At 36.6% G+C, this 14,326-nt stretch overlaps 1 protein-coding gene across 1 annotated transcript; it reads right to left on the reverse strand.

The window, feature by feature from the left end:
• Nucleotides 1-273: 273 nt before the first annotated feature.
• LOC127849681 (uncharacterized) lies at nt 274-14,124 on the reverse strand. Its single transcript, XM_052382428.1, has 7 exons — nt 14,088-14,124; nt 12,537-12,658; nt 11,423-11,624; nt 10,815-11,002; nt 2,755-2,836; nt 1,938-2,111; nt 274-1,719 (listed from the first exon to the last, which is right to left on the reverse strand). Exons 1-7 carry the CDS (start codon nt 14,122-14,124, stop codon nt 722-724), a joined length of 1,803 nt encoding a protein of 600 aa, XP_052238388.1. The 3' UTR covers nt 274-721.
• Between the last annotated feature and the right edge of the window lie 202 nt (nt 14,125-14,326).

Raw genomic sequence — 14,326 nt, forward strand, 5'->3', positions numbered from 1 at the left:
TCGATGCATTTAAGTTTAAATTTGTGTAGAATAGTTTTCTAGTTTCAAGATCAAGTGTACTTAAACATAATTATTTTTACAAACGAGCAAAAAAAATTAAACTGTTATCTAATTCAACAAAATAATGCATATGCCTATATGATTGTTCGTGTAAAAATAGTGTAGTATATACGTTGAATTATATACAAATAATAATGTGAACATTTTAAATGAAAATAATTAATTATATACAGCACAATTATTTGTGTATATGAATAAAAAATGCAAAGTAAACAAACAAAAGAATGATATAAAAAGATAAGAACTAGTACTGAGGTATTTACATGTAAAGGTCAAGATAACTAAAATATAGAATTTCAAGTGAATATTAAATGAGACTCTAGACTATTTATAGTTAAATGTATTTCTGTATTTCTTGTTTTATATAAAACAACAATGAAAACACGACATGATCAGATCAACGCATTAAATGCACCACCATCACGAATGCTAAGAATTACGAAGGTTAGATTAAGTTTTCATATTATTAATGATGTTTATGAAATATGATGATTTTTTGTTATTAAGTCAAGTTGCTCTAATTCTTTTAATTAACGTGATAGTCATTCAAGATTGCATCCACTGAGGATAATTGATCTAAATTTAACACTTTTTTCTTTTTCCAAAACGTTAAGATTGTTTGCGGCATGTCTACTGGGAAATTACCAGGATTGACTGTGCTTTATATTAACAGTTTATTAATAAAATACTCAAAAAGCGTCCCTCTGATGAAATCAAATTCGTTGCCATGGAAATTGTAATCATATATGAAACGACCCTCGGGCTGTTTAGGGTACATGAGGCTCCTGAACTCTGACAACAGTCTCTCCCCGTCGCAACGGTCATGTTTCAGCGAGACTAAATGGACGGTGTTTTCCCCTGCTTTTGCATGCTGCAGTTCAAATAACACAGTTTTCGGTAAATTATCATGGTCCCATTCCTGTTGTTGTTGTCGCAAAGGGGAGCACAGTGCGTTCATTCCTTTGGACACGATTATCACTACGTTAGTGTGCTCCGTTGAGTGCATTGCTCGTTCAGCAAAATAATGCTGGGAAACGTGACCAAACACCAAACCATTCCGCCGCATCTCGTGCAAGAGTCTCTCTTTCTTTGCACAGAACACGTCATCATCAGTTTCGCGGTACGATAGCCCGATCAAGTGCTTAACGGCACGTGTCTGATAACCGTACTCTGTTGACTCAGTTGGAATTGTTCTGTGTCCAAACGAAGAGCCAAGATTTTCAGATCCATCGTGATAAACGACATCATAGGTTTCGTCATTAAATTGATTGCGTTGAATATCGCTCAGCAGCGGTAGATGGTGAGTACCTATTGACCTATTGACCCCCCAATGCTTGATGGAACGTGTCTGACAATGGTTATGCGTTGACATTGTTCTGCATACAAAAGGAGTGTCATGATGTTCTGCAAACGTCGTTTTATAAAATCTTTCGTGTTGTGGTTTATCGTGTTCATCATTAGTTGCGGCATCATATTTTCCGTCTCTATATTTAGTGCTTTGTATATCGCTCAGCAGTGGCTGACGTTGGGTCAGCTCTGGCCTCTTACCCTCCTCATACTCAGTCATTTCCGTCTCAGCGATGAGTGTATGATCTTCTTCGATTCCAGTCACGTGACCGTCCGTGTTGTTATGACTGGAAGGCGGCATCTGTACGAGTTCTTATAGCAAGAGGATTGATACTTAATGTATATAATTGTATGTTAAGACTTGTATTCACTAGTGCGAAATGCTACACAAAACATACGTATGTATGATTATCGCATTGAATCAACATCAACAATAAGATTTATAACAAAAATACATATATCGTATTACAATCGCCAATCTTACATACGTTGAGTAAGCGATTTAAGTCTGACACTCAGTACACACGTACCTGTGCTGAATGGCTCAAGCTCACTAGGAGGAAGGTTGGCTTTCTTACGGCAGCATTTACAGTAGACGCAAACCACGGCGGTGATGAGGCCTATCACGACGACAGCACCTACCACCGTTGCTATGGTTACTATAGAAGCTGGGAAAAACTGAGGAGGGGGCACTGTCTCCTCCACTGGAAACAGAGAAGGTAGAATTAAAAAAAGTGAATGCCGTTACTTTTTAGGAACAGTTTTCTTTATATATAAGTGAAATACATGTATTACTTTTCATAAGCACGTAACCAAGTTAACAACCCCAGTTTTTAAAGGTCGAAATGAATCACGTTAAACTTATCATGCCAAACAATCAAAGGCAAGTGATATTTACATACCATAAATTTAATCTCAAAATACAAACGAAAAATAATATTCACTGCTAAAAGATTCTTTCATTCGGGCGCTACTTCGTTGATATTTTAAGTAAAACTTGAATGCGATATCGGACAAGAGATTGGGTCAACATGGGGGCCATTTTTTCTTACCTACGATGTTTTTAAACATGACGTGAATATCTTCCTGCTGACGGCATAAGTGGTAACGTGAAAGCCACAACTGTGGACACTCGCTGCTAAACTGGTGAAGTAGATTAAAAAAATCATAAAAGTATCGATTTCGCAGTCTAAGCTTCGTGTTTACTGCTTATAAATATTAATATAGTTACACAAACACTCGTTAAAGGGGTTTTCGTATTAGTCAGGCTTGATAGTATTATTATTTTCTTTTAATGTTATTTATTACATAGTTTGGGAGGTACAAGCGGCTTCCTAAAATGTTTACCTACCTCGACCGAGTAGTTCCCGGTTGAATATTCCTTGTTAGAGGTCACAATAAGGCTGTTCTGACCAAACACAATATCAGCCTGGAAAAAACAAGATCATGCGGCTTAATTATGGCAAACACAAAATTTCTTTTCGATTGCCGAGCGCCATTGTATTCTTAATGTTATTTGTATTAGTGGTTTGAATACAGCCGCTTCAGTGTAACTTAATTATTATAACGTCACGTTGTGCATGATACCACGTTATTGTATCGTCCGTTCGTCCTTTCAGCCGCCCTTCTGTCTGTCCTTCCGTCAGTCTGCCCCGCGTCTGGTGAAGAGTATAACCCGGGGAGTATTGAAGGGATTCAAATGAAACTTTATGTAATTACAGAAGGCTCCGAGCAAAAGTGCAGAGTACAAGGACTCTTACTTTATGATTTACAGAGTAATTGCCCTTTAGTAATTAGTTCTCGTGTGGAGCATAACTCCTTTAGAATTCAATATGCATGTATTTAAATTAAACTGTGATCATACATTGATAAGGGACTTTAAGAGAAAAATAACCACAACCCTTTTGTGAGTAGTTTTGGAGTTATTGCCATTCGCGTATTTTGTGTATAATCTTTTCTTGTGCGAAGGGATTAAATTTTAAATTCATATAATTATTGAGAGCTTACATTTGGAATGCATAATACAAGGACCATAACTATCTCTACAGAAATTAGTGATGTATTGAACTTAAGAAAATGTTCTTGAACGAATGATGTTCTATAGGGTTCTATTTAAATCCGCCTCAGGAAAATAATAAACACACACTATTGCACTTTTCAACTATATTATACTTTTATTACACTATAGTTATTTAAAGATTTCACAATATACTTTACTTTTCATATAAAGCATTAAAACAACTCTTTTCTATTATTCCTATTATTGCTATAAAATATTTCCATGTCTATGCTGCTTTCTCTATAAAACCTAAATTTTAACTGAACTAAAACAAAGCTTATTCTAACAGCTATTTTAAATGTCAAAACATCTATTCAATTTGCTACAGGAAACAAGAGCATGGTGAAATTAATTCTCTATCAACAGAGTGATATTTAAAGTAAACAACAGGCAACACAATGTTGTTATTAATTTCATGGTTAAATGCTATCCATTAATTTCCCTGCAGAACATTCTCCCCTACCTTGATAAACTTTAGTTTATCAAAATGTCAAGTATACCAGATGTATGCTAACTGCTTATGCTAACTGTACTCTGTCAAATTTCAAAAGTATGCCATATAATATATTCTATCAAATGCTGTAAGTATAAGACTTATACTGTATTCTATCAAATGTTAATAGTATGACATATCTTCTGTTCTATTTGCTTATCTAGATTCAGTGGAAGCGTTACTATTACTATACTAACTATATTTTACTGTAATATCAGACTACAATACAAACAAGACACTTTAATCTCCAAATTCTCAACTACACACAATCGCATTATTTTTATAAACAAAACTATAACATTTCACATACATATATATGATAAAAGTTTGTAATAAAAGCAACAAATAATATACATTCTCTATCATCAAAATGCCATACAATGTATAGTAAACTAAAATGTAATTTCAAGACATAAAGCAAAATTTTGAAGCTCTTCAGTTTCACAAAATGTTCACTATGTTTGTCTTCCCAAAAATAGGATATACAGTTATTATTATGCGCTCTGAGTCAAATTGCAAATCTGCATATAAAACTTTTTACACCTAACAGTAATAGTTACTGTGGTTGCTTTGTGGATTATTATGCCACTTAACACAACAACCAACATTCAACTAGCTTATTTACACTTGCACTTGGTTTTGAAGCTGAGTTCATGCTCTAATCTTCTTCCTCTGGCACAATTAAACAAAGTCTTGTAATTGATCTCTTCAAAACTGATTGTCCAATACGAAAACTGACAGCGCGAACATGACCATCAGCTCCTGGGAAAATCTCCACTATTCTACCAAGCGGCCATCGACCTCTAGGCTGCTCAGGATCGACAACAAGAACAACGTCTCCCATCCTAAAGTCTCTGTGTTGTTGAAACCACTTCTTTCTGCCAGCAAGCATTGGCAGAAACTCTCGCAACCAACGTTTCCAGAAGTGTTTCACGAGTTCTTGTACTCGTCTCCAGCGTTTAATTGGGCTATAATCTGTGTTGTCAACTGAGTCTGGAGCAAATTGACCTCCAATTTGTCCAAACAGGAAATGGTTAGGAGTAAGCGGTGTGCAATCATCAACATTTGCAGACTGGTACGTTAGTGGACGAGAATTAATCAAACTTTCAGCACCAGTACAAGCTGTGATGAGCTCTTCATCAGATATATCAGCTGAGGTCAAGATTGCTGATATTGCTCGTTTTGCTGATTTAATCATTATTTCATGTACGCCGCCCCAGTGTGGCGCCGCAGGAGGGTTGAAAAACCACTGTATTCCTCGGTTAGCAGCACTTTCTTTGATTTTGTCTTTGTCTACATTCTGCACTAGTTCTCTTAGTTCTTTATCTGCCCCAACAAAGTTAGTGCCATTGTCAGAATACACTGAAACTGGCAAACCTCTCCTATTCACCATTCTGAAGAATGCATTCAAGAATGCGTTTGTGTCGAGACCAAAGGCTATTTCTAGGTGCACTGCCCGTGTTGATAAGCATGTAAATAGACAGAGGTATCTCTTTGCTCGTCTTGTTTCCCTTCCCTGGATTGTAATGTAAGGACCACCAAAGTCTACTGCGACATTACTAAATGCACGCATGGTTACTTTTGTTCTCACTTTAGGTAAAGGTGCCATGATTTGATCCTTTGGATGGCCTTTCCTTCGTTTGCATTCAGAACACTTGTTTTCCCAGTCTCTTATTTGTTCTCTAGCAGCTACAATCCAGTATTTCACTGACAGATCAGAGAGTGTTTGGTTTGTTCCGCTATGATTGTTCTTTTCATGGGCATCTTTCACAATGAACTCTGTAATTGGACTCTTTCTGGGTAGTAACACAGGATATGTTGTGCCATACGGAAGAAAGTCAGAGTACTTTATTCTACTGTCACTTCTTATCACCCCTTCGGTGTCTAATCTTGGATTCAGTTTGATCAGTTTGCTGGAAATTCCTACTTTCTGATTCTTACTAAGTTTATCATACTCTTCTGCAAAATATCTTCTCTGTGTCTCTTTGATCATTTCAGTCTTGCTTTCTTCAATTTCGACTACATTTAATGGCCCACTGACTCGATCTTCTTTCTTCATTTTGCAGTTTTCAACAAATCTAATGACCCATGCTCGAATTCTAACAAGTTTTGTCCAATTTGAATATCTTTCTGGGCTAAGTCTCCACTCTTCTTGTGACACAAAAAATGTACGCAAATGTGTTTGTGCTGTTTTTCGCATTTCAAGTTTTCCATCATTACCCACATCAATTTTGCTCTTTGGCCATTCGTTTTCACTTTCTTTTAGGAAACTGGGACCTTCCCACCAATTGTTCGCAACAGCAAGACTGTTAACAGGTAAACCTCTTGACACATAGTCTGCTGGGTTTTCGTTTGTTGGAACATATCTCCATTGACTTGGATTTGTTACTCTGTGAATTTCACCAATTCTGTTTGCAACAAATGTTTTGAATTGTCTGCTGCTATTTCGTATCCAATATATGACATTCATGCTGTCCGACCATAATGTTACTTGTTTGATTTCTATTTCAAGAGTTTTGCAAATCCTTGATGTCAGTTTTAAACCAAGTGTTGCTGCAAGTAGTTCAAGTCTTGGGATACTAGTAGATTCTATGGGAGCAACACGACTTTTTGCAGCTACAAAGCGTACAGTCACATCGTCATTTTCATACTCACATCTTAAATATGTTACTGCTCCATATGCAATTGATGACGCATCTACAAATGTATGAATTGACATTGACTTCAGCTGTGTTTCATTATTTTTGTTTTTGAGACAACGTGAAATCTTGATCTTATCTAAATGTTTAAGCTCTTCGAACCACCTTTCAAAATTCAACTTCTCTGCTTCTCTCACGTTTTCATCCCAGTCAACCCCACTTAACCAGATGTCTTGCATGATTTGTTTCCCTCGCACTACATATGGCGCTAAAAAACCTAAAGGATCAAATATCCTACAAACAGTCTTCAATACATTTCTCTTTGTGATTTCATCTGGCATGGTCATTTCGTCACCGACTTTGAATATAAATTCATCATGTTTTGCTTGCCAGGATATTCCAAGAGCTTTAGTTGTTGGCAGAATTCCTGTTCCTAAATCTATTTCTGCTGCTCTATCTTCTTCTGGTATTGTTTCTAACACTTCTAGTGAATTTGAAATCCACTTTCTAGCATGCATATCAGCTTTCTGCCACAGTTCTCTCAATTGTCTACATAGTTCTATTCCCTCTGTCACGTTTTTCGTAGAATCCATGCTATCGTCCATGTAAGTAGACTTCAGAATTGTCTCAGCCGCCATCGGATATATGTCAGCATGGAGCACAGCATTATGTTGAGATACATACTGGGCTAGATATGGTGATGAGTTAACTCCAAACACTAAACGTGTGAATTCAAATGTTTCGATGGGGCTTTCTGGTAATTCTCTCCATAGGAATCTTTGGTATTTTTGATCCTCACTTGCGAGGCCAACTTTCAAATACATCTCCGCTATGTCACAGACAACTGCGATCTGATTTCTTCTGAACCTTAGCAACACATCAAACAGTTCTCTTTTCAATTTTGGACCTGTACTTAGGTACTCATTCAAACTTGTGCCTTCATGTTTAGATGATGCATCAAACACAATGCGAACTTTTGTTGTCTCCTTTTCTGGCCTCACTACAGCAAAATGTGGCAAATACCATCCTTTTTCATTGTCTTTTCTTTCAACCTTCTTAATAAAGCCTTTCTCTTCATATTTCCTTATAATATCACTATACTCCCGCTTCAATTCATGAGATTTCTTCAATTTTTTCTCAGTACCATATAGTCTGTTTAAGGCACTACTATAGTTGTCAGGTAAGGTTTCTTTATCTGATTTCCATGGCAATGGAACTATGTATCTATTGTCTTTGTGTTCAATACTGTTTTCTATGTTAACCTGCACTTTCTTGTCTTCTAGTGACATTTGGTTACACTCCGTTTCACTTTCAAGTTCCCAAAACTGTTTCAATGAAGTCTCCAAGGTATTATTAGCATGAAACACAAACATGCTGGTGCTATGATGATTATTTTCTCTATTTATTGGCCCAACACATGTCCATCCAAGTGGTGTCAATCTAGCCACTGGTTCACCATCACCACCTACTATCTCTCCAAGTGATCTATGAAGGTGCGCATAGTCAAGACCTATCAGTAAATCTATCTTCTTCTTTCTACCAGTACTTGGGAATGGTATGTCTTTAAGGTGTGGCCACTGCTCTTTCATTATTTGCCAATTCACTGTTTGAAGTTTTCCAGATACATTTCTTGTTGTTTGTGCTTTCATTGAAAGTTCATATTTTCTATTTAAGCTCTGGAGTTTGAACATAACATTCATAGTGCTGAATCTATCTGATTTTCCATTCATCACACTTACTTCAATGTTTTTTCTTTCACCTTGGAGTTGTAATTCACATGCAACATCTTCATTTAGATAAGACGTTGTACTCCCGTCATCTAACAATGCATTGATGACTAATTCACGATTGCCTGTTGATACTACTACTGGAATGGTTCTCAGAGCAATACTTGATCTATTATGAGCACTTTATGTCTTCGAGACATCTTCTTGTGGTACTGGGTGAAATGCTTTAGCATTAACATTCAAAACATCACTATGTAATAATCTGTTGTGTGTCTTTGTGCAACTATTTATTCCACACTGTCCCTTTAATCTACATTCTTTCCCCATATGATTACCTTTAAGGCATCTGAAACAAAGTCCAGCATCTTTTGCTTGTTTCCATCGTTCTTCTACATTCATAGCCTTGAATTTCATGCATTCCCATGTATTGTGATTTTCTCTGCAAATTTGACATTTAACAGATTGTTTTTGCCTTGCGTCTGTTTTTAGGAAGAAGGTCTTTTGGGGTTTCATTTGCGGGTTTTCTTGGTGTTTCAAACCATATATAGTCTCATTTGCATGAACTGCATATTCCGTCTCTTCATTTACAAACGTTCTCAATGTTTCAACAGAGTCTGGTAACGATTTGTCATGGAGTGTTCTCATATAGCGTGTTAACATGGTTTGTGGCAGTTTCTTTAACAAACGGTGGTATAACGATCCTCCTTCAAGATCATGAAGATGGTTTACTTCCTTTAAGTTAATAACTGCAATGTCAAGTAAATCAGCGAATTTTTCAAGTTCTTTAGGTGATTCATTCTTTAAAGGCTGGAAATTCTCTAACTCATCTAAGAATTGGTTCACTACTCTTTTGGAACCACCATATTTCCTGTCAAGCCTTACCTTTGCAGCATTATATGCCTCTTTCGAATGTCCCAGATTTTCAATAGAATGTAGCGCTTCGCCACCTAGGTACTGGCGTAATTGCAGAAGTTTGTACTGTGGGGTACTTGGCGATTCGTCAATACATTCTTGAAAAGCTGCCTTCCATGCAGGGTACTTTGTTTTGTCACCAGTGAACACGGGAATCTTTACTCTTTGAAGTTGTTTCCACATGTCTTTGCCTAATGCGGAATCTGATTTACTGCCGTCTTCATGGTTTGATTCATGATCTTGGTCAGACTTGGAGCTTACTTTGTGGTCAGACTCGGAGCTTACTTTGTTGTCAGACTTGGAGCTTACTTTGTGGTCAGACTTGGAGCTTACTGTAAAAACTTCATCATATAAACTCACGAGTTCATCATACTGTTTTTCAAAAATGTCAATTTCATTCAAAGTACTTGCCAAATATGTTGAATCTTTCACCACTAAGGCTAGGTCTTGAACACTTTTCACTGCCATGTCCATAGCCTCTTCAACCTTGTCAAGAGACTCTTTCGCAAGATCTTTATTTGGCGTATCATCGCTTAAAATGTCTTTCATTTTATTACGCGCCCTTGTGAATGCTGCTTTACATCGTGATTTCTTCACTTTTAATTCTACCAAATTCTCCTGAGGGGCCTCTTGAGGGGTGTCTTCATCTTCTTTGTCATCCATTGTGAGATGTAGAAATAGGCAAACCACGCTCTGCTACCAAATTGTTCTATAGGGTTCTATTTAAATCCGCATCAGGAAAAATAATAAACACATACTATTGCACTTTTCAACTATATTATACTTTTATTACACTATAGTTATTTAAAGATTTCACAATATACTTTACTTTTCATATAAAGCATTAAAACAACTCTTTTCTATTATTCCTATTATTGCTATAAAATATTTCCATGTCTATGCTGCTTTCTCTATAAAACCTAAATTTTAACTGAACTAAAACAAAGCTTATTCTAACAGCTATTTTAAATGTCAAAACATCTATTCAATTTGCTACAGGAAACAAGAGCATGGTGAAATTAATTCTCTATCAACAGAGTGATATTTAAAGTAAACAACAGGCAACACAATGTTGTTATTAATTTCATGGTTAAATGCTATCCATTAATTTCCCTGCAGAACAAATGATAACTCTCTTAGATTGAAGACATTTGCATTAAACTTTGTACACTTTTAAAGGACAATCGAGCAAATGCAGAGTCAACGAGAAAAAGTTTTTGGTGGTATTGCCTTTTGCTTTCTTTTATAAAAAAAAGTTCGTATGTGGATATTTACTCTGCAAGTATTGAAAAGTATTGAATCTATTCATATGAATCTTCATTTACAAAGTTATTGCCCTTTTATTATTGTCCATGTATTGAGCATGCATTCATACGTTCTTAACAGATTAATTTCTAGCTATCTTAAGCATTGATGGGAATCATACGAAAAGTTCATATTATGATAAGGAGACCTAAGAGGCAGTTCAGAGTACAAATATCAAATTTCTTTCTTTAGTGTTACATAATTACAGTTCTTTGTAATTTTCTTTTTTATATAAATACATACGATTCCTATTTTAAAAGTCTATGTTTTACCATGCTCAGACTTTCCAGCAACTCGGTAGTGTTGCTGTTCATGATATAAATTACGACAGCCTGCATGTAAGGAGGGATGTTGGTGATGCTGATGATGAACTTCCGGCTCGTCGTATCGTGAGTCCAGGTAAGAACGGGACCCCCTTGACGCTCCCGGAAGCACGCGCAGATTTCCCCCTTGTGAGAGCCTATAAATACGGTCTTTATAGTAAGCACTAGTCTGCGAATCTTTATAGTTGGATAACTAGTTATAAAAGTGTGTGCTTATTTAAAATGTAGAATCATACATCGTGTTGTTTAATTTTGTGTTGAAGTAATCTCATCATTCGAATCGACATTGGCCCTTCTAATTATAAATGATTATGACTGTTACAGTTCTTGATAATTGATGAAGAAAATCTTAAACTGATGCAAGTACGTTTGTTGAAGGCAAGAATATTTCATACAAACAATATGCAAACAATATACAGACACGGCATCAAATTGTGATCGACTTCAGACATTTTACTACTAGAGATTCGTGAATTAATTGTATGAGCGTAATCGAGAGTCCTACAGACGTTGCTGGTGGGAAATTTCAGAAAACTTCAGACATTTTATTCATGTACTTATAGAGACTGGCATAGCCAATGTATCGGAGCATTCGACTTTGCCACAAACGTCTCTGGTGCTATCAGACGGCACTGCGCGGCGTCTCCGGGAACACTGAGGATTGAACTTGTCCCTTAATATACTCCAGATCTGCACGTACATCAGCACTTCCGGTGTGCTCACCAGAGCCACGCATTCCAAATGGAACATCAAGGACTCCTAAAACGTGGGATACGTTTGTGAGTTACGACTGTATATGCATCCAAACGAACAAGTAACTAGTAACAAGTAACAGGCGCCAAATAAAACCGTGGCATGTATAAACTTAACAAAAGTGGCAAAGGGGTCACATTCAGTCCTCTTTTTTAATGACACTCTTCCTTTTTCTCCCACGACACACTTACACGATGGCACAACTAACTAACTCATGGGAACGAGTGAGCTATGTCGTGGGAATGACTTACTAAGTCGAGGAAACGAGACAGAAAAGAGAGTAGTGCAAAATTAAATAGAAGAGCGGTGCATTAAATTATTTTGTTTTCTCTACTTTTTTTTCCACTTTTATATTTTGTTTTCTTCTCTGTTATATTTTGTTTTCTTCTCTGTTATATTTCAAATGGTATTTGGTATGATGCATTGTACACCAGAAAGTGTTTCTTTAAACAAAAAAATTCCTTAATACCATTGGGTTCGAAACTGACCATGCCCCGTTATATAGATGGGCGATCCAGGGCCATCTTAGCTCCCTTGTAGTCTTAAGTTGTAAATAACATTCATAATATCCATATTGTGCGCATAAATCGATTTGCATGTGCAGCACGCGGAAACCCGCGTATATTCCAGAAATGTCAGAGTGTCGTGGATAAATGGTTTTAAGACAACTTCGGATAATTTTTTTAAATAAATAATATGTGAATATTTGTATTTGTTATCTTTGGGAAAATATTATTATTAAAAGTGCTCAGTTTGAAGTGCATTTAAGTTGATAATCAGAATTAAGGAACATGTTGCGACATCGGCGCAAGGAGACTCCGAACGTCGTCAAACGTTAGGGGCCTATTACACATCCATCACAAACAAACAATATGCAACAAAACAACACAAAACACGTTATAACTCCATGTCGCTTACATTCTTCCCAATAGACTGCGGTTTGCTCATATTGAACACGATGCAGACTCTGTCCAGGTCTACGTTCGTTTCGCCGTCGACGAATTCTAGCGCCACGATGAAGCGACCAGGAATGGTACTATCTATGGGTAAAAAGGTGCCGTGTTGGTACAGTAGAATTGAAGTGTGCGAACATTAGAACTGAATTGAATGTACAGAAGAACTGCATTGTGGACAATGAAGAACCCCGTCATGATTACAGTGGAACTGTACAGTAGGTATACAAAACCTGCATTGTGACAATACTATGATAAGGGATACAATAGACTTGCATTGTAAGTACGAACAACAATTATTTTAATTAATTGTAATGCACCAATCCCAAATATGCCTTTCAGATTAAACTGACGTATAAAGGGTTAACATAAAACAGTTTTCATTGCGCGATTTGGTAGATTGTAAATATATCTGCACAAAGTGAAATCAACTAAGAATTTATATTGAACACCGATCGGTTGTTAAAAGCGTCCAACGACCCCATTTGAAACGTAAATTGACATAAACGCGTTTGTGTTCACTGAAAACCTTAACATCATACTGTTAAGCGCCCGGGGTGGGGGGGGGGGCGGTAACTTCCTGGATACGGGTATACAGGGGTATGCCAAAAATATGGGGTGTGTTTTTCGACTAAAATTATAGACATAGGTATGCTTTTGAGTATCTAAGTACAGATATGGGTATTGAAATCAGATATTTGCTTGTATATAAACGCATATAGATTTGAAAGTATCAGTATCAAAATGGGTATGATAAATTTCATTCTTTTATGTAAATGGGTATCAAAAAGTAAATTTCGCCCAGCTGTATCCGCAATCACATAACCTGTAAATATACAGGTGTAACAACTTGGAACATTACTGTCTCTCCAGGGAGTAGAAACCAGACTGATAGAGATCTGGAACAAATTAGTGTTGGTCAGTTCTAGTAATAATGACGATGGACGTAGAAGTGTGACAATGGAACATATTGCGTCCAGTGATGGTACACGAAAGTTTGTCCGCAAGAGGAATGCAATATTTTACGAATCGTGTAGCAATAAAAGCCACATTATAAACGTACAAAAGCTACGTGATATATTAAATGTGTTTTGAAAATCACAATATGCTTATGAGGACAGAGTTGACATTTGAACATTAACCAATTACTGTCTTGTATGACAACAATATACAGACATATTTTTAAATGACAAAGTTGCATAATACATATATGAAATTTACAAATAAGCATATAATAGCAAATTCAATAAGTGTACTGTATTGATATGATAGAGATTACAATTCTAGTATAAAATGTGTCCACTTTATCAAATTATAGCATTGAAATGATTCCAGTTTATCAAATTCTTGTATTGAAATGGGTCCACTTTTTCAATAGTATCGTATACAAATGGGTCTGCTTTTTTTCAAAAATCTGGTATCAAAATGGTTCTACTTTATCAGAGTTTCGGTGTAAAATGGGTCACATTTAGGAAGTCTCAGTGGGACAGCCCTACCCTTAAATTTGGGAAGTTACCTCCCAGGGGATAAGCGCTACCAGACCTCTCTGGCATTACCTTTGGACGAGTACGTTCACGTAATGTTTGTGACGTAATCTTCTGATTTCTGTTCCACGTGCAGCGAGCTCTCGACACATGTCTTTCCCTTTCCCCTTTCGAACGTGCCATCAGCAATTTTGCTGCAATCACCTTGAAATATAAGTTTAATATGTACTCATGGTTATAAATTTAAGACTGGCTTAAGGCGTACGTTTTA

Source organism: Dreissena polymorpha, chromosome 11, assembly GCF_020536995.1.
Source record: "Dreissena polymorpha isolate Duluth1 chromosome 11, UMN_Dpol_1.0, whole genome shotgun sequence".
Classification (NCBI taxonomy): Eukaryota; Metazoa; Mollusca; class Bivalvia; order Myida; family Dreissenidae; genus Dreissena; species Dreissena polymorpha.